Source organism: Pseudorca crassidens, chromosome 15 (genome assembly GCF_039906515.1).
Source record: "Pseudorca crassidens isolate mPseCra1 chromosome 15, mPseCra1.hap1, whole genome shotgun sequence".
Lineage (NCBI taxonomy): Eukaryota > Metazoa > Chordata > Mammalia > Artiodactyla > Delphinidae > Pseudorca > Pseudorca crassidens.
In genome coordinates this window covers 19,163,511-19,184,818 of record NC_090310.1, presented here as the reverse complement: position 1 = coordinate 19,184,818, position 21,308 = coordinate 19,163,511, and the positions used below count along the sequence as shown (strand labels likewise).

Sequence of the window (21,308 nt, the reverse complement as noted above, 5' to 3'; positions counted from 1 at the left end):
CATTTATGTGTGGAATCTAAAAAATACAACAAACTAGTGAATAAAACAGAAAAGAAGTGGACTCACAGATATAGGGAATGTACCAGTGGGGAGAGGGAAGGGGGAAGGTGCAAGATAGGAGTAGGGAAAAAAAAAGGAGAGTTATTATGGGATTATATGAAATCATTTGTGTGAAACTTTTGAAAATTGTAAAGCGATATAGAATTTAAAGAATCCTTCATTCAATTAAAAAAAGAGGGCTTCCCTGGTGGCGCAGTGGTTGAGAGTCCGCCTGCCGATGCAGGGGACACGGGTTCGTGCCCCGGTCCGGGAAGATCCCACATGCCGTGGAGCGGCTGGGCCCGTGAGCCACGGCCGCTGAGCCTGCGTGTCCAGAGCCTGTGCTCCGCAATGGGAGAGGCCACAGCAGTGAGAGGCCCGTGTACCGCAAAAAGAAAGAAAGAAAGAAAAGAAAGGGAAGGAAGGGAAGGAAGGGAAGGAAGGGAAGGAAGGGAAGGAAGGGAAGGAAGGGAAGGAAGGAAGGAAGGAAGGAAGGAAGGAAGGAAGGAAGGAAGGAAGGGAGAAAGAAAGAAAGAAAGAAAAAACAGCCATTTCCCTGGCTGCTGGGTGGAGGACCACGAGGGTGTAAGTGGGAGCAGTTCAGATTACATGTGAATAGGGAACTAGAAGGCCCTGATCCCAATCCAGAGGGCACGAGTGCTCCCAGACTCACGAAGCCTGGCTGGGAGACAGGCCAGGCTGTGACAGTTCCAAAACAGAGCGAGGGCTTGGAGCGCCAGATTCCTGGAAAATGGGGGGCGTTTCTGGAGAAATGACTGTTTGTTAAGCTTTGTAGCTTGAACATATTCTTAAATGCCTGCTTTTCTGTTCTCCATTTTTCCATCTCCCTTTAATGATTCTTTTCCCTAACGACTGGTTTTTCTGCTTGCCATTTTATAACAGACATGGAACCATCGGAACAAGCTTCTCAACCTGACCCCTGCACCGACCCAGGGAGGTTTGCACATCCCTCCCCAAGGGCGCGGAGTAAAGGTGGTGACTTACCTCGGCGCACCGTGTGAGGGCTCGGGCCGGCGGAATTGTGCGTAGGGCCCACAGAGAGCTGATGGGAGCCGGCAGTGGCCTGGGCCTGGCTTTGGCCAGGGGCCGCCTGACTGCTGTTTCTCCCGGGTGCAGGTGCAGCCGCAGGATCCTTGGGCTTTGGAGGACTAAGGGAAGCAGAAGCCAAGTTAGACGTCAGGCATTCCCAGCTAGAAAAGCTAAACATGCTGTAAAATATCAAATTCCAGCTAGAGTTTTCACTGCAGCGGGCAAGGAGGTGATCTGAGAGTTTAAACAGCTCACACTGGGTCTGTGAAGCTAATATTTGGTGCCACACAGGACCACATATTTTATGAGACTCATGGCATCAGACTATCTTCCAACTACTCTGCCACTTAAATATCATGATAGAGGCCATTTCAAGTTCTAGTGTGCTTGCACTCAAATTGGGCAGTATTTAAACACATGAAAGGGTTTTTGGACTTCAGAATAATGCGATTTTGCCATATACATTGCACAAAACTAAGCAAATGCAATAGCAAAATACTAACACTGCTCTAAATTACAAAGCGCTCAATTATTATCAATAATTTGGACTTCAGGAAAGAGAAACTCTGAGAGGCTAAATGACTGCTCAGGGCCCAGAGTTGGTTAATACTGGGGTAGGGATCAGACCTCAGGCTTCCTAATTCCTGGCTCAGAACTTTTTTTTTAAGTTTTTAAAAATTTTTTAATTTATTTATTTATTTTATTTTTGGCTGTGTTGGGTCTTCGTTTCTGTGCGAGGGCTTTCTCTAGTTGCGGCAAGTGGGGGCCACTCTTCATTGCGGTGCGCGGGCCTCTCAGTGTTGCGGCCTCTCTTGTTGCGGAGCACAAGCTCCAGACACGCAGGCTCAGTAGTTGTGGCTCACGGGCTTAGTTGCTTCGCGGCATGTGGGATCTTCCCAGACCAGGGCCCGAACCCGTGTCCCTGCATTGTCAGGCAGATTCTCAACCACTTGCGCCACAAGGGAAGCCCTGGCTCAGAACTTTTTATACTGAACTTTATAGCTACAATTTGTCAAAGTCACCAAAGAGTAAATGGCATTAGTGAGATGTACACAAAAATATCTACAGAGCAAAAGAATCAAAGAGCAAATTGATAACTGACGTTCTATTTGTCCTTCTGCAGTGAAGACTAATTATTATCTTAAATAATATATTTAGCCTTGATTAAACAAATTGAATGCTACAGGTAAATGAAAATGTGTAAGAGTTTGCTAAGACTTTTTTTTCTCCAAGAAAAAGATTTAAGCCCAAACGAATACATGTGTGGTAGCAGTTACGGAAAGACCAACGTGGAGCTTACGACGTGCACGTGAAGCACTAGGGAGTTTGAAGCCTTAGATATTTTTAACCAAAAAAGTGAATTTCCTCAAATTATGCGGGTAGAAAGGTATTCAGGAATGCACGAAGTCCTCAGAGTTCAGCTATAAGGATTTAACGAGACTCCAATCTCCTAAGCAGCTAGCTTCACACAGCACGAGGCCCTCTCTCTCCACCCAAAGAAGAGGTGAGGGAGTTCTCCCAAGGCAAAGTCACCTCTGGGCGGAAAACAAGTACACGATTAACAGGCCATCCTTGTTTTATCATTTATTTTACTTTATAGGTAATCATTTAGTGCTTTATAGGTGGCCAAGGTGGACCAAATGCAATAAAAATGTTAGCACGTACTAGAGGGGCTCATCTTTTATAGCAGCTGCCAGTTCTGTACGACCCGAGATACCACCTGAAGTGGCCTCTGGTGGTCATCTGCCTGGGTCAGAGTGGAGAACTGAATTTGTGCAAATAAAGGTCTCGACTTCAAAGGTATTTTTCCTTAAAGTTGCTACAGATTCTTAGTCCACTCCAGGTGGTTAACCAAAAGGTGAAGCAACAAAAGAGCTTTTTAAGAAAACCTATCATCATATTTTCTACCTTGTACTCATGTATCACCTGCCCTATAGGACTGAAAGCCAGGGGGGTGGGGGGATGCTCAGTATAGCAGACAGCACATATTATTCAGTACTCAGTTATTCAGTAAATCTGATTGGATGGATGGATGGATGGATGAATGATGGATAAATGGATGGACAGATGAATGAATGGATGAGTGAGTGAATGCCAGGAATATAATAACTTCACTAACTTGTTGCATTCAAATGTTTACTAGTTAGCATACTGAATGACAACAAGCAAATGGTACACGAACAACGAGTACACGTCAAACAGGTAAGAGAGGCTTATAAGACTGCTAGACACTTATCGGCTTCTGGCTCCCAGCCCCAAAGCAGTATGGTAAAGAATGCAAACACATGTTGCTTTCTTTTGAAAACAGGAAAGGAAGCAAGCAATTTGCAGTCTTTTTTTCCCATCCTTTGCCAACCGGAGGAGTGAAGGCAAAGCTGGTTCACTCCGTGCCTAGTGATCCTTGCGGCATGGAGGCCATGCCCACAGGCCAGCGCCTGCAAGAAGGCTGGGGTGTCTGGCACCCACTGCCAGCAGATGCTGGCCTCCTTACCTGCTGTCGCCCGGGCTGGGCCCCTGCTCCAGCATGCCCGCAGAGGAGGGGACAGTCCCACCCCCTGTGCTGCTTTCGGCCCTAGAGCTCTGGGGAGGGGGCTCTGGGCCCGCTGGAGCCAAGGTGCTGCCATCTGTGGGCGGGAGTGGCGGCTGGAAAGCAGGGGATATGTGCTTTCTATTTAGGGTGCCACCCCGCCGGTGAGCCTGGAAGTCCATAAGCTTCACACCAAAGCTACACAGAGAGAAGAAACAGTCAACAACACACCATGCAAGTCGACTACTGACACAGAAGCCCATCGGTCCTCGCGCGTAAAACCCCACACGCAGGGACAGCCACCCAAGTTGCCCAGCATGCAATGCAGCGGCAAGGACGAGATCAATGGTCACTCCTGTTACCCAGGCAAGCAACTCAAGGGGGCTTTAAACTTGGACCTGGTACCCATCGATGCCCTTTCTCAAAGTGGGTATGGGCAGCTGAAAGCAAACGGGCAGGCTTCATCTTGAGTAAGTGACATCATATTTGTGTTTTTACTTCCATAGTACGATGTACAAGGCGATTATCTCGAACCTGTGTGTTTGGGCATCAAGGTGGAAGCTGAGTGCAGAAGTACCACCAGTGGCCACGTAAGGCTGTCACACCGCACTGCCTCTTAAGCTGAGATGTGCAAACACTGGTCTATGCGTATGCAAAGAACGTATCTGAAAGGATGTGTAGGATTGGAAAAATAGTTGCTTTTGGGAAGGGGATGGTGGTTGGAGGACAGGTTAGAAGGGATATTCACTTTTCACTGAAGCCCACTGGTGTATGAACTTTAACACTTTTCTCCAGTTCAAAAAATAAAAAGACATATGGCTCCCTGAGCTTGTGGCTACTGGGTCAGTTGGCTGGGGGAATCCATCCAGGAAGATGGCTAAGAACTGTTGATTGTGTGCTAACTAGACCCATAACATTCCATGTTGTAACTTAAAATACATAAAGGCTAATTCTGTAGAGGACAGAGTTCGTCATCAGGAAGCACTTCTGAATGTGGGTTCAGAGAAGTGACAGAATAGAAAAGTAAAGCTTTTTCCTTTTCTATGGGTTAAAAAAAAAAAAAAAAGGCAAAACAGAAAACAGACCACACTAAAAGACTGGGCAATTAGAATAAGAGCTTGCTGTTTAGTTTTAATGTAAAACTACTTTCAGTAACATTGTTGCATGTATGCGAGAAAAGCACACGACTTCTAATTCAGCATTATCGGTGAACACAGTGGCACTGCAGCACACATGTCGGATAGATGGGCATCTGAAGGCAAAAATCCCAAATAGCCTTAACGACCTTTGAAAATCCCACAAATCACCCAAGGAGCCTAGCAACAGAGACTAGTACTGTCTCTCACGAGTCCAACACAGGCTTTTTTTTTGATTCCAGAATTGGCAAACACTGAGGTTTCTATGGTTGGCTTCCAGTGAGGGGCCAGGTTATACAAAGAATATATGTCTTCAGACACCAACTCGCACACGTCACTGTGAGAGGTGGGTTGTTCTCACATTCGCTCCTGGACAGACGTCCACAATACCTAACGTTTTTTTTTTCTTTTTCTTTCTTTTTCCCCAACCAAGTACATTTGGGCGAATTTGTAACATGTGTGTGATGCTACTGTGTAGGGCTTACCAGAGACCACCCAGTTAAGCTTGAATGCGTCAGGTATGATTGTTAACTGACAAGCTACACACCTACTTTGGGGTCAGATTAATGTTTGGAATGGACTGAAGCAGAATTCCTGAAACTAGCTGGACTCTAACAGGCCTGGGTGCAGGCCACTCCCCAATGGCAAGGCCACTGAGGCAGGACCAGGGACGGTGGGCCCACCGACTCCTCTCCGAGCCATCGACCGCTGGTGTGAAAGTCAACAGCTCTGCACACACCTCTCCTTCTTCACCAGGTCCCCCTCCATCACCGCCATGCTGGCAGGCCGCTTCCTCTCCAGGGTCCCCGAGTCGACAGGGTCATTTCCAGTGTGGGACGAGTGATTGGAATTTGGGGTGGTGAGAGGTACGAATGCTTCTGATACATTAAATTCCACCTCTGCCAGAAGAAAGAAACAAGTGTATGTGAGACACAGGGCACAGGGGTGAGGGAGCTTGAGGACACCCCACTGGAATAGGAGCCTCATTCTTCCATCCACAAGCCCTCACTATTTCACAGGTGGAAGCCCCGGGCACTCTCACCTTCTTAAAGGACAGTTTACCAAACCAGGGTGGCGGGTAAAACAAGAAAACCAGAAATAGGGGCGGGGGTATGACTCAGAATCCAAGTCACACAACTCCCCTGCTTTCCTTTCTGTTAAAAAAAAAAAATCATGGAATACCGAAGAGGAATGTGAGCATGGGTTATACTCATCTGAATCATAAAAAATAAGATATGTACAGCTTGATATTAAATAGAAATAAAAGGCAACATCAATTCCATACTGCCTATAGCAGATTTTGAAGACTCGTTTTCTCAAGGGAAATCTTGGACAGAATGACAATATTCATTCATCCATCTCACATTTACTGCACAACCTTACATGGGTGGGGCGTGATTCTCGACGGCGGAAGTCAGCGGTAAAGAAAAGATGAGCGCGCCCTGGCCTCATGGAGCTTACACGCCAGAGGATGACAGCAGGGCTGCTCTGGGCGAAGCTGGGGTGGGAGGTCCAGACTCCCAGCACTTGCCCAACCGGTACCCGCAAAGGGAGCCATGGAAGCTCTGAGGATCCCTGCATATTCAGTGTCACCTCTTCTATAAAGCAATCCCGGGCACTTTGTGCCCAGCACGAGTTGTCAACTCATTCCCCATCCATCTTCCTTCTAATGTGCCATGTGTTACAATTTCTCTGATGATGAAGCCTCCTTCTCCAGTGACCAAGCTCCTCCAGGGAAGACAGCATGTCTTCTTACCAGCAAACATATGCGCCTAGGGAGTGTTCAGTATACACTGGCTGAATGAATGACTCCACGTTAAGTGAAACACACAATAATGTGGTTACTGCTTTGTCAAAATATGAATGCAAATAGTCTAAAAAGAAACGTGAAAAAGTGAAGCCAATTATGTAATCATGAAGGGATTACTGAAGTATCTGCTTCTTCAAAAAGATTTTTTATACTATTGTTGTACATTATTGTGCTTTTGGAGTCAGTGAACTCGGAGTGGCAGTTACCTTCGGGGAAGAACCAGTTGGCATGCTGAATGATGGGTTCAATGACAGCAACCACGTGGACGGATGTGGCTGCTGCCATTTCGGCTAGCGTTCTGCAAAGGAAGTTCACAAAGTTAAAACACCTCCCCTAGGCAGCCTCTGATTTCTGCAGGTTGAGTCAGGGCAATTCAATATTTTATATCAAAAGGATAAAACATTTAAGTACAAATGCAAAAATTAAATGTACAAGGCCCTGGCCTAGGGGTGTGGCAGTGATCACCCAGGAAGAAAAATTGCCCTGACTCGGCTGTCACTTCTTAGTCTGTGTTGTGGTAAGAACTAGGTCAGTGACCAACAGTGTGTCAAAATGCTGGTTTCCAGTTGTTTGGGGACAGGGTTGCATTTACCCACTGGCACAGTCCTTCCCCTGGGAGTCATCTTCTAAGTCCCCAGATCACCACAGACCCATTCTGCCTAGAATGCAGCCAAGCGTACGCAGTGTTTCAGGGTGCCTCTCATCAGCAGAAGACCTGGGCCCCCGCATTTACACATATTATTAAGGCTGTCACGCACGTATGTGGACTGGTCCCAAGATGCATGTCCCGAAGCTGACTGTGTCCGAATGCCCAGGGCCCACGAGGAAGAAAACAAAGAAGAATCGTTCCTGCTGTTGAGGGGCTCACATCCAGTTCAGAGTCAGAACACGGGAAAGCAGACAAGCTGCAAGGGCCTGACATTTACTGAGCACCTACCACGTTCAGAGCCTCAGATTCCTCCCTGCATTTAATTTTTACAACATGGGGACTGTTCTGAGGCCTTATAAATGAAGACACTGAATCCCTGATAGGCTGGATCCCACACCTGACTGCTCCAAACCTATCTCCCCCCCTCATTTTATCACTCTGACCTCTCTTTCCATTGGGGAGAACATTTTCACCCCAATTTCCAACCAGGTGAAAGTTCTAGCTCCTTTTAAATTCCAGCTTAAAATGCAAGCTCTGTCTGTAAATTACCCTCCCCACCTGTTCACACTTCCCTCTGCCCATCTGGATTCTGATCCCTCCCGTACCTTAGAACCTTAGAACTGGGGAGGAACCGTCCACTCGTGTTCTTTGCAAATTTTTCTTTTTGAGGAGGTACTGTTTGTCTATTGATTTCAAGACCTTTTTACATATCTGGATATGTTTTGAGGAACTCCTAGTTTGTGAATTGCCATTTATTTAAGGAGCTTTCTGACTTACAGAAGTTTCTAGCTGTTATAGAGCTAAATCTACTTGTTTCCAGAACTGATTTTATGTTTATAAAATTCATTTATATCCCAAAAGCTCATAAATATTTACCTGCCGTGTTTATGCTTATTTATTTATTTTTTAACCTGCCATATTTATGACATCACTCTTTATATTTACCTCTGTGGTCTTCCTGGAATTTATTTGCTATAAGATGTGATGTACTATGTAGTTAGCTTTTATATCCACTTATCTTTGATTTGCTTTATGACATTGGATCTTTGTAGAGAATCTTATAAATACTTTCTGAAACAAGAGTGAGCATACATGAGGGAATGGATGAGTTAAAGATAGAAAGATTTTGATTCAGAAAGTCCCTGCATTTTTTGATGGAAATCTGAACTGCTCATGATTTTACAAAGCTGAACAGCAGTGATGGGGGGCAGGGAAGGGTGGTGAAGCTTAAGGACAGACTCTATGGGCCCCACCATTTCCCTGCTGTGCAACCTTAAGCAAATTATTCGTGCTCTCTAAGCCTCAGCATCTTCACCTGCAAAAGTGAGGACAAAAGCACCAACTCCAAAAGAGAACTTGTGAGGATTAAATGGATCATCATAACACCACCAAACAGAGCAGACAACAACGTGAGTGATTTCCCAGACGCTTTCTAGCTGACCTCCCTGATCCCTCTCCTCCAGTCAATCTACAGCTCTCATTGCCAACAAATTATCTTTCTAAATGCAATCTGATCAAGTCATTCTGCTGAGAAATTCTGATGCTCCCTTCCCCCCCACGACCCGTAAAATAAGTTCCTAACATCTCAGCAAGATACGTGAGGCCCTTCCTAACCCGGCTCCAGCTCCATAAACCTCGGCCACAGCCTCACGGCCCCTGTGCTCAAGTTACATGAGACCACGTGATTACGCGCCCCCCAACCCTCCGCCAATATAGACACCAGGCCCTTTCACACCCGCTGTGCGGGGCTCATTCAGGTCCCACGCGTGGGAAACCATTCATCCATCAGCCCCTCAAGTGCCATCGCCTCCTGAACTTCTCAACCTGAGCTGTTTCCTCCTTTATAACGTCTGTGATACACAGACGTGTATGCGGAGCTTATCACCGCACTATAGCTGTCCACCTGCCTGGCTGCCCAGGACTGGGGCCCCTTGAGGACAAGGTCTCCTACACCTTTGTGTGACCAGCGTCTGGGACACGACCCAGCTCACAGCAGTGCTCCCAGAAAGTCAGCTAAAGGGAAACATCAACTTCAGGAGTGAGTTACATTTCTATTGTTTCCATCAGGCGGAAAGAAGTTAAAATAATAGGATATGGGAAATGATTACTCACCCTTCATTTTTGGCCCATAACAAGTTAGGGCCTAACACGATTGCAATGTTGCTGGGAGTCATTTTATTAATGTCACTGGTCTGAGCAAGCTTTGCAAGGAACTTGATTAAATACCTATGGAACAAAAGAGAAGGGGGAGAGCATCTACTCTGAAATATTTGGAGGAATAGTATCTCCCTGCCTGGGGGGCGCTCAGCCCCAGACTGCTCAGGTGCTAACTGCAGGGTGTTAAATGACTAAATCCAAATCCGGCTCGGGGTGTGTTCTTTGTTTCATGGAACAGATAGTTTAGGGCTTGAAAGGTGAAAACAGATCAAACGTAAACCTCAAAGATTTGATCTCTATATGCTGTGTATTTCTAATCCGTTTCTCCTTTATGCCCTATCTACCCCGAAATAGATTATACTATGATTAACAATGGGATCAATGTTTTTAATACAAACATAATAAAAAACCAGAAGTATAGTCATATTGCTTAAAAGAAACTGTATTTGAAAATGCTTTAGGCTGTAATCATGAAGATATGCAATCTATCATATAGATATACTCTCTTATGTACAAGAACAGCACTATAAAAGCAAAAAATTAAGGACAACCCAACTATCTACCAATAGGGGGCTGATTAAATAAATTACAACACAGCCACACAGTGGAGTACTATGCAGTCATAAAAAAGTAAGAAGTACTGATATGGAAAAACCTACAGGATGTATATTAAGCAAAGAAAGCAAGGAGGAGAATGATGTATATAATATACATTGCCATTTGGTTTTTTAAAAAAGTGAAAGCTGTGAGAGAAAGAAATGTTTGTACATATGTATATGTATATATATATTTGATTCTATATGTATCATCTCTTGCTGACAGGATATATAAGAAACTGAAAACATAGTTTGTGTCTCAGGAGAGGAAGTAGGGTGGCTGGGAGAGAGGAAGAGGAGAGAGATTTTTTCCAATGTACATCTTTGAACTTTGAACCACGGGAATGTCCTCCCTATTCAAAAAACAATTAGTAAACATTTTAATGAGTAAATTAAACAAAATAAAAGGCTAAATCCCAAAGTAAAAGAACTGTAATTCAGTCTCCACCATAAGACACTAAATGGGCTAAGAGTACCTGCAATTCCAAGCTGGGTGTGTTAAATGAATCAAATAAGGAATATTATATATATCAATGCACTCATAAGGCAAAATTGAGAGTTAAGATGTTAAAAGAGAATGTTTAGCTTAGCTTGGTGACAGGACCTAAGACTGAAATGAACGGTCAAGTGGCATACCAGATATTTCACCAGTCAATTATTTGTCATTTTGGACCAAATCCTCTCACAACATTTTCTTTGGTTTTAAATGACTTTGTTACCTGGGGCTACCTTTTACCCTTCTCTCTATGCTTCTTCAAAGTTATATTTCAAGTCAAAGGGAAAATAGAGGTTAAATCCTAGAAAGTTATTCCACGGTAAAATTTCCTAAAAACATAGTCATTCCATAAACTAATACATAATCTGCATTTCTTGAAATTTTATTTAGTAGGATGATTTGTGCTCTGCTTAAAATAAATTATGTAGCATACATGAAAGATATTACAGAAAGTACAGCTATTGTTTAATTTTTGCCTTGTAGATACTGGACAATTTAGACTCCAAATCCAACATACTGTCAGTCAACCTTTCCACAAGAATTTTTTTCCCCAATAGCTGCAACGATAAAATGATCAGGCAACTTACCTATTAATGCCAGACACAATCAGTGTGCTTCAGGTGCATCACAGTAATATACACCAAATCCCCTTCCCAGCAAACCCGAGTTGCTCTCCAGAGCATTTTTTTGATGTGCCAAACAGGCTTGAATTAAACGGCCTCTGCTGTGGATTAAACCATTCTTCACTGTAGCTTGGTGGCTTAATTTGCAGAATGCCAATCATACATACCTAAAGTTAACAAAATTTTGTGGTGGCAACTTCTGACATGTTCTCCACAAATCCTGAAGTTTTTTGTCTTGATCTTGTACACTGAGAAAAACAAATTTATTCATAACCATTTATTAATGCTCATTTTAGGAATACCTGTGTTCATCTGCTATATTCACAGCGATGCCTCTACTGACAGAGAAAGCACAGCTGGAAAACAGCACAGCGGGAGCTCCCTGGTGGTCCTAGTGGATCAGGTTTGGCACTTTCACTGCCATGGCCCGGGTTCAAGCCTTGGTCAGGGAACTGAGATCCCATGAGCTGCGTGGTGCAGCCAAAATTTAAAAAATAAATAAATAAAAAATGTTTTAAAAGCCCATTTTTTGGGAAAGAAATTTGGAGTCAAATACTAACCAACATACTCTGAGCAGTTAGTCAGCCTTGCCAAGACTCAGTCTCCTGATGTGCCAAACTGGGGATAAGAATGTTAATTCTGCCAAGTGACCGTGAGGCTTCAGAGGCAGAACAAGGAGGGACCCCCCAGACCAATGCATGGCACACAGGAGACATTCTGAAAATTCTGTCTAGAAAACGTGCATATTCACGTACAGCCTTGGGGAGCCAGATGCTCCCAGCACCCAGACCCCTGGGTCTCTCCCTGCTCTCAGTACTGCTCAAAGGCTCCAGGCCAAGAAGCCCTTTCTGTTGTGAGGCAACTGCTGGAGGTCTTCTGCTGCAGAGTTTCAACGTGCAAGCTTTCACAGGCCCAAAGAGCCTGCAAAGCAGAGTCAACTCTGCCCACCAGCAGCACAGAGTGTTCGAAGTTGCCCACACGACATGCCTTTGGACTTAAAACCTCCTCCACAACTGAACCAGCCTGCAGAGCTTCGGGTAGGGCTTAAACATGATTATACTTTAGAAGCTAGTTGACGTGTCACCGGGAGGGGATGACAGTTCTCAAGTGTAGAAGCAACACACCGGTGGACGGATACCTTCCTTTACAGCTTATTTCCTCACAGGATGAGTTTGGGAGTCTCAGAACAGAGAGAAGAGTCAAGGCCTAGGAGAAGCGAAGAAGCCCACCCAATACGAGACCCTAGAACCCCGACCTGACACTGAGGGCAGGTTCCATTCCTTCAGCCCCACAAACACGGGCACTCACGGCAGGCTGCGCCCTGGGCTGGGTTCCAAGGACACAACCAGACCAAGGACTTACTCTGACTTTAAAATCCTCACCACCTACCAGGGACAAAGTCTCTCACTCCACAGCTACGGAGAAAAGCTCAGATGCCTGGTTCAAGTGACGACATAAAGCTCGTCGGAGCACACAGCTTATTTGATGGGAACGGGTGACTGCATCTGAAGACGGGGGGAGGAGTGGAAGGGCAGGGGAGGTGTGTTCCTCTTCCCTTACAGGTGAGGAATTAGGCACCTCTGAGTGAGAACCAGGAGGGACAAGTTGACAAGGATGTGGGCTGGTCGGCGGGAGAAAACCTCTAGAACTTTTGCAACAAGACTGCCTTGCCTAAACCAACTACTTCCGGGCAGACGGAAGCTGGGAATGGAGGGGAAGGGATAAACAACAGCTCTAAATACACTATTTTAATGTTATTATTATTTTTTTATAAATTTATTTATTTTCGGCTGTGTTGGGTCTTCGCTGCTGCACGCGGGCTTTTCTCTAGCTGCGGTGAGTGGGCGCTACTCTTTGTTGTGATGCGCGGGATTCTCATTGCGGTGGCTTCTCTTGTTGCAGAGCACTGGCTCTAGGCGTATGGGCTTCAGTAGTTGCAGCACGCGGGCTCAGTAGTTGTGGCGCACGGGCTTAGTTGCTCCGCTTCCCGGACCAGGGCTTGAACCCGTGTCCCCTGCATTGGCAGGTGGATTCTCAACCACGGCGCCACCAGGGAAGCCCTTTAATGTTATTTTTATGATCCCCAAGGGTAAGATGATTTACAAAGGGGACAGAGTATTGCGTCGTTTCCTTTAGCTTTTAAAACTAGGTGTTCTTTAAACTTACCTTGCAACTTGTGTCCATTCTTCATACAAATTAAAAGTCATCAAAGGTTCAGGCAGTTCCCGTAAATAGGACTTTAAAGCACCTGAAATTATTAACACCCTCTTTGAGTATGACAAGGGGCAAGGCCGGAACTCTCAGGATATATTATTTTGCAAATTGAAATGATCTCAACGATAACCGTTCACAATGTACAGAATAAATCATGAATTGGCAGGAGTGGTTACAGAATGAAATGCTCATAGAACAATTTCCATCCCTCGTAAAATATATTGAGAGATCAACTGAAAATAAAATTAGTTTCAAAGCTATCTTCTTAATAAGACATCATCTCTCTAGGCAGATGGAGATTTGGGGGTAAAAGGGAAGAAAATAAAAGCATGCCTCTAAACATTTGGATTATAAGCTACCTTCACCTTTACTTGATAATCAGGAAAACAAAACAAAACCCCCAAAACAGGACTAGAAAAGATATGTATGTGTAAGTGCACGCACACATGCTTTTCAGTTTTATTTGTCATTTCAGTTTTGTCACTTAAACTTATAAGGAGACCATTTAACTGTCACTTAATATTGGACCTTTAACTGATGATCTGTTACCACCTTGAGGGCGCCTCCTTGGAGCTCACCTGCTACAGCATGGGGGTCTGAGTAGAACTCATCCAGGTGAGAAGTAGAACAGTCTAAAGCAGCTTTCAGTTTCTTTAACTTGGAGGCCCCAGCCCCAATTCGGAAAAGGCCCTAAAGACATGAAAAGCCGTTAGTATCAAGTTCAAGTTGTGAGCCTTACACTGAGTGGCAGTAAAAATCTGATGGAAGAGCCTTCCACCCACCCCGCCCCCCCAGCTCCAGCACAGCTTATCCAGGAGAGCTGCAGGGCTGTCGGGAGGAGTAAAGAGGACTGAGCTTGTACCCCGGGCAGAGTGACAGGCAGAGAGCAGACCATTTTCAATCAGTGCTAGCTCGTGCCCTGCCCCATTGCCAAAATAACCATGCCTGTTAGGAATCTATTTAAAAGCTATATTTCATACTTCCACCAGGTTGATCACCATGGATTTTCTAAATTTAGGAATATTTTTTAAAAACTGAAATCTCAAGAAAAATTGTTAGGCTTGACTACCGGTCACTTTCACTGCCCTAAATGTTACTCGGAGAAAAACCCATGACAGGTCAGCCACGGGAGCAGGCCTGATGGAGATGTTGGGCCAGCACTTATAAGACTTGGGCTTTTAGCAACATTAATCTAGGCAGAGTTTCCCAACCTCAGCAGTACTGACACTTTGGGCCAGATAATTCTTTGTTGTGAGGCTGTCCTGTGCACTGAAGGATGTCTAGAAGCATCCCTGGTCTCTACCCCCTGGATAGACAGTAGCAACTCTTCCCTCTGCTCCCCAAGTTGTAACAATCAAAGATGTCTGCAGACCTTGCCAAAAGTTCCCCGGAGGCAGTGAAACCGGCCTTGGGTGAGGAGCTCTCATCTAGGCTGTTAGGAGCTGAGGTGACGTTGATGGGGTCAGGGTGCGGGGGCGTGACTGGAAGCAAGTGCAAGGAAGGTTCCCCAGGGGGTTTCTTGATCTGGGTTCTGATTACATGGGTGAGTTCAGATGGTGAAAATGTATCAAGCTGTTCACTTATGATACATGCACTTTTCTACATGTACGTTACACTTCAATACTAAGCTTTCAAAGGTTAAAAGAAGACTTGTGTTTTGATTCTAGCTCTGCCCCGGCATGAATTCCTCGTGTGCTGAATTCCTTGTCTACACAAGAAGAGTAATGAGACCTGCCCTGCTTGGTTCATGGGGTTTTCTGGGTAAGGATTCCACAAAATAAAGTATGTAAATGCCCCTCCCACTTCCACCCGCCAACACAGTTCTACACAAATATAAAATTCGTGTTATTAGAAACTAAAGCTCATGGGAGCTCTGGTTCTGTAGCACCTCATGAAATTCATTTTCACAAAGCACAACCACAGTGTAAAATGAAATAATCAAATGGGACCAACAAGAAAAAGGCAGAGTGTACTGCAGGTAGGCAAGGTAAGTACTGCTCTGTGAAACCTCTGTCTCATTTAGGGTCTACCACGGCAACATGGACAGGGTCTCAGCGTGAAATGTGGTCACGGTGAGCGCGGTGGGAGAGCCACTGGTCCGCAGAGGCCGGCCGGGGCGGTGGGGCCTCACCTCCTCCTTCATGCCCGTCTCCAGGAGCAGCATGACGCAGGCCTCAAGGGGCAGCGCGATCTCACGCCCGCTCCGCTTCAGGTGTTCTTCCAAAGGCGTCCCGAAGGCGGGCTTCTCTGCCCACTTATCTAGAGCAGCAGACCATTCAGTAAGACACTAGACAACCTCACGGCATTGCCAAGTTATTTCCTCCCCCAAACTACTGAAGGGGATTTTTCTTTTTTTTTTTTTTTAAAGCCCGTAGCCAAGGATTTGGAAAGGCGGAAGCATCTATTCTCTTCGCTTTTGTCAGTTCCCATTTACTAGGGTACAAAATGTGTGCCAGGCTGGGGAGGTGACCAGTAGATCAGCGCCCTGACGCGCCCACGTGGCACCCAATGCAAGATGCCCAGTGGAAGCTGCGACGGTGCTTCTAGCCCAGCATCACACCCGCATTTACCCGAGACGGGTGGGCTGCCTTGCGCTAAAACCAATGGTCCATCTAGGCACACTGTTTTCACTGAAATTTATCTAGCCATGAAAAGCATAACTGGTCTTCTACCTAGAGGACGAGAAGTAGACTCCTTCCATTAAAAAAGGAAATAATTTCTTAAAAATTTAAACACAGGCCAAGCATTGTCATACAGGACTGGAGAGGGCCCATGCCAACCCCTATTAGAGGTGACATCTCCAGTACATGCAGCACTTCTGGTGCCATATCCCCAAAGAGTCCAAGGCTCTGAGTAGGAGAGAATGTAGCCCCAAGGCAGCTGAGGCTGGAGGCTGTGCCGACAGCAGCAAAGCAATACTGCATATTATCTTCCAGTCATATGCTCTGCTTCGTTCCACAAAAGATTTGAGGCAGCTTAGCAAAAAGACATACAATAAAGCGGGAAACAGAAACAGGCATTTCAGACATGGATGTATTGAAGGGGAGTAAGAGGGGTGTGGTTGGGCCCAGCCTGCCTGGCGGGGTGCAGAGATCCAGCACTGACTGAGAAGCACACAGAAGCCAAAGGGGGCACACCAGCTGGTGGAAAATACTCCACTGGGGAAGCGTGGTTCTTTCCAGCGACGGGAAGGGCTCATGTCCCTCTCAGCCTGCGGACGTGTGTCCTTCAGCCACTCTGGTATTCGAATCCTGGATTCCAGGCAGGCAGTGTAACCCTAGCGTGGCTCTGACACTGCCCTACACGTGAGAGCAGGCGGGGCCCATCACAGGAAGGAAAGTGAGATCCCACAAACCCGCAGACCTGGGCGCTTGTGAAAAGTCAAAACTTGATGGCAAGAGCAAGTAGGGTAAAGGTTAAAGGAAGGGGTGGGGAGGGCGGAAGGCAGTGGCCACTCTCAGAACTGTCCGGAGGCCCCTCGTCCCTGGCTTCAGCCCCGGCCCTGGTCAGTGGAATTCCAAACACAAGAAGCATCCAAGGGCCTGGCCCTTCTCAGAGCTCTGCGACAGTCCTCTCAAAGGCCAGATCTTACCTTGAATACTTTCTCCCTTTCATCTAAAGCAATGATTCTCAACACAGGCAGAAAAGGGCCAGCTGACCCTTCGCCTGGGCGGATACATCAGAATCACCCAGGGGGAGTTCTGCAAACGACTCCTGCCGTCCCCTCCCCATGCCCGACCCTACTATGCTGAGAGGCGGGCACAATCCAGACTCCTGCTGGAACTTTCTAGTAAACCCTGGACAGGGTGCCCTCCCCCACCTCGGTGGAAGGTTGGCAGAGGGTGGAGGTGAGAGCCGCTGACCTAGAGGCCACTCCGGAGGCAAACTCCACCGCAGGGGCTGCTCCTCAAACCACAGACCTCTGACATGCAAGGCCCTGCAGCAGGCACCCAGAGTTCACAGCGGCCCCCCCGCCCCTGGGATGAGAGCAGTCTACGTGTGAAGAAAACACAAGACACATAGGCAAACGCACAACAGCAATGAACAAGACAAGACGTGTTTGCTAAGCCGTGGCAGAAAAATGGTATAGACTAGGGTCGCAAACACAATCGTCTGCAGGGGCCGGATGGGCACTGGAGGTGCGGGATCGGGGTGGGCAGGGCGTGGTCGGCCAAGACGCAGCAGCTGCTCCTTGGCGTCAGAGCAATGTCACCACGCGGGAAAGCAGACCCAGCGTCGCCAGGCCCTCTGGACTTTCAGGAGAAGCCAGAAGTTAGCACTGTTATGTGAAAAGAGTCTGATTTTTAAATGACGGCAATTAGTTTAAAAAGAAATTTATTTTTATTTTTAATGAGATATGACTGTTTGCGACTTCTGGTGTAGACCATAAATGCTAGAGTGATTCAGGAGACGAAAGTGTTCACTGTTGGCTTCAGTTGTCAGAGAAGGCTTCTCAAAGAAGGGGAGCTTGGCGAAGGTCTTAGAAGATGGACAGGAATTAAATAGACCAGGAGGACTTAGGCTGAGAAAAGACCAGGGATCCTGAGTCTGGGGATGGACACTTTATTCCACACTTGCGCACCGGGCGACAGGGGCATGGAGTAGAGTGAGGCAGTGAGAATGACGAGGAGGGCACAGCAGAGGGAAAAAGGCACCTGGCGAGAGGGTATCAGAAAGGAAGGAAAAGATGGCTCCAAGGTTTGAAACCTGGATTGTTTGGAGAAAGGAGGTACCAAGGAGACGGAGGCGGGGAGGAAAGGCCAGCTGGTGTGGGGGAAGCATCAGTTTGCTTCTTGAGATACGCTGAGTTTAAGGTGACAGCCGGTCATCAAAGGGAACTGACACTGAGGCTGAGAGGATAGAGATGCAGGTGTCAGTGGAGGCCACCAAAATGAGGGGATTTTGAGAGAAAAGGTGGGAGGGAGGGAGAAGAACACAGGAGAAAGGACTGGATCTCAGGAAAGGCTTGACTTCTGAGGAGGGGACAGACATGAAGGAAACACAGCCTCAACAATGACAGAAAACAATCGAGTGAAACGAGGGGAAAAAACTGACAAGAGACGGCTCAAGCCACGTCAAATGCCAGAACGTAACAATCAGAATCATCTACCCATTGGGACTTGCAATGTTTCTTTGTCTGTTTGTTTTAATAGCAGAGTGACTGGGAGTAGAAACCAGACTGCAAAGTGTTAGGGGTGGGAAGGGGGTTAGAAAACGGAGGTGGCCGACGGAAATGAGTCATTCGAAGAACCTCCCAGGAAAATGAAGGAGAATGCAATGAAACGGGGCATCACACTGAGGACAGGCAGGTACCGAACTAAGGCCAGCCGACCGAGAGTATGAGACCAGGGTGCACAGGGGCACGGGGCAGACGGGCAAGTTTTTTTTTTCTCCTACCGTAAGGACACTCTGAGTCTTTCTGAAAACAGAGAAGAAGGAAGAGGAGGACAGAACTAAGACGAGAGGCAGACTTGCGGACAGGCAGAGGTGAGAAGGGTTGAATTCCAAGGCTTGGGTGAAGGCGGCAGCCTTAGAGAGAAAGAAGAATCTCATTTCCTTCACTGGCTACTCCCCCTCACACACCAGCTTCCCTTGTTCCATCCTAAACCTCTTCCCTGCCCCTGCCTGTTCCCCATGACTTTCTGACATACTTCTCTAGGGAAAATAGCCTTGGGTATAAATAGAATGGGAGTTTAAAAAAAGGGGGCATGGCGCTGCTTAAATCTTCTCTTTTTTGGGCCCGTTAAGTCAACCTTTCCAAACCAGGCTTATAGCCATTCAAAGGCTAGGATGATGACGTTTACTGTTTTGTCCTGGGCAGGGCCCTGCACACAGAAGGTACCCCACAAACACAGGCTCCCGGTGCTCTGACCTGGGCCAGCAAGAGTCGGCCCCTTGCGAGGCTGACTGTTCGCCAGCAGCTTCATTCCTTTGCACTCTGACTCAACCCCATTACCCACGGATCAGGAAATGGGATCGCTCTGGAAAGCAAGGGCAGCTCGTCCTCTGAAGATTGGCCCAGCAAATCAGAGCCACTACACTCAAGATGGCTAAAGACCTGGCTAAGGGGTCAGTCAAGACATAGCATTTTCTTTTCTTTTTTTTTTGGTCGCGCTGTGCGGCATGTAGGATCTTAGTTCCCCGAGCAGGGACCAAACCTGCGCCCCCTGCAGTGGAAGCGCGGAGTCTTAACCACTGGACCACCAGGGAAGTCCTAAATAGAATTCTCTGATTCCAAAATCTAAGGACTTTCAGGCACAAAGTCACACCCTGCTGGGATTGCCTGCAATTTAGGGGAGGAGGAGTGGTATTCTTGAGGGGCCAGTGTGTACGCACAGACATAACCAGCCCCATTCACACACATGCTCAGTCTCTTTCACAATCACAGAGTCATCACACTCAGCACCTGGCTTGATCCTCTTTCAGCTTGAGACCAGTGGTTCTGTCTGTGGCACCTGAGTTCCAAATGTCAGGACTATATCATAAGCAAAAGAGTATAACAGGTCCAAAGGTGACAGAGGAATGTCTGATCATTTACTGATCTCTGCTGATAAGATGCTCTGATGGCAAATCAGAGAGAATTAGAATCAAAAGAGTTAATGTTCAGTTTAAAACTAAACATCAAAGGAAAGTCTGGTCCACTCGTAAGTTGAGGGTAGGATCTGCAATGTGCTTAAATATGGTGGGCAAAGTGAGTGCTGATGAGAACAAGATCTGAATGGGGTGGTCGTGGTCTCACAATTCAATCACACTGATTATGTGCCTGATGATGCGGTATCAGGTACTGGCTTCTAAAATTCCTTTTGGGAAGTCCAAAATTTTTTTCATAGGATGTATGCTCTTGGAATCACAGGGCTAGAATTAAGCCCTATGAAACAAATAACTGATTTGCAAAAAGATAATTAGAGGCTAGAATGTTTTGAGCCTATTTAGAGGATAGAAAAACAGATGCTTCCCCCAAAGGGTGCAGCTTTCTCTTCAACTGAAGATTTCAGAAGAACTGCAAATGTTCCATTAGTATGTTAATTTGCATTTGGAAGAAATTAGAGAATGCAGCAAGGGAAGATGAAGGTGTGCTGGGAAATAGTGCCCGCCGAGGCAGAGAGGCTTTGTCCAAAGGAAATGCATGCAAAGGAGCTGAGTAAAGAAGAACAGAGGCAGAAGTGGCAGAGGCGAGAAGAAGGCATCAGGCCAGCACGCAGGTTACGTTACCTTGATGGGCTCGCAATTCGGGAAGGGCCTTTTCTAAGACTGCTAATGCTTTTCTATGGTAATCTGCTTGAGCTTCTAATAACTGAGAACAGACCCACATTCAAAAACAAAAGTAACGTTAGCATTGGATGGACACACACACAATGGCTGAGCAAAACCAAAAATGACATCTTTTGCAAAAAAGCTAAAATGACTCAACTTTTACAATGCTTTAACGTCTCGTCAGGGCAAAGTGCTTACCGTAACAAAAAATTTGCCATACTCCCCTTCTTTGGCCATAAAATTGTACATATCCGCTGCAAGTTGATCCTGGGTAAGTGGAAGAGAAGATAGGTCATTGAAGAAAAATGAGGTGAAAGAAAATACGAATTGATCTGTGAGCTCCTAGAGCAAACTGTAATGAAACAGCTGCAGATTAAACGTCCATCAACTCACTGGTACAATCATACACAGAGATAACGAAAAGAATAATCAAGCTTATTACGGACTGACATGGAAAGATCTCCAAGGTTTATTATTAATATGCCTTGTTAAGAAGCAAAGCACAGAGCACTACTTCTGGTATGGTATGTTACTATCTGGGTAAAAAAGGGAGAGGAAATATTTTTATCACCATGTTTGTATAAAAATACCCCTAGGGAAAAAAGCAAGAACTTAGTAACAGTGGTTACCTGTTGAGAGCAGTGGAAATTAGGAGGAGGAGGAGGACAGGGGCAGAAGAAAGACTTTACTGTATACCGTTTTATACTTTTTATATTTGAACTAATGTAAATAAATTACTTACATAAGAATTAAATAA

At 46.2% G+C, this 21,308-nt stretch overlaps 1 protein-coding gene across 5 annotated transcripts in view; it reads right to left on the bottom strand.

The window, feature by feature from the left end:
• The window catches only part of ARHGAP17 (Rho GTPase activating protein 17), an 89,194-nt gene that overhangs the window by 13,666 nt on the left and 54,220 nt on the right, over nt 1-21,308 (bottom strand). For 4 of the 5 annotated variants that reach the window (XM_067706341.1, XM_067706342.1, XM_067706343.1 and 1 more), the window contains exons 8-18: nt 20,750-20,818; nt 20,510-20,591; nt 15,429-15,556; nt 13,876-13,987; nt 13,250-13,331; nt 11,251-11,331; nt 9,324-9,437; nt 6,769-6,860; nt 5,492-5,651; nt 3,581-3,814; nt 1,045-1,208 (exon numbers count right to left, since the gene is read on the bottom strand). In XM_067706341.1, coding sequence (XP_067562442.1) covers nt 1,045-1,208; nt 3,581-3,814; nt 5,492-5,651; nt 6,769-6,860; nt 9,324-9,437; nt 11,251-11,331; nt 13,250-13,331; nt 13,876-13,987; nt 15,429-15,556; nt 20,510-20,591; nt 20,750-20,818 — 1,318 coding nt within the window. The remainder of the gene's footprint in view (nt 1-1,044; nt 1,209-3,580; nt 3,815-5,491; nt 5,652-6,768; nt 6,861-9,323; nt 9,438-11,250; nt 11,332-13,249; nt 13,332-13,875; nt 13,988-15,428; nt 15,557-20,509; nt 20,592-20,749; nt 20,819-21,308) is intronic. The other variant, XM_067706344.1, reaches the window with a different exon arrangement.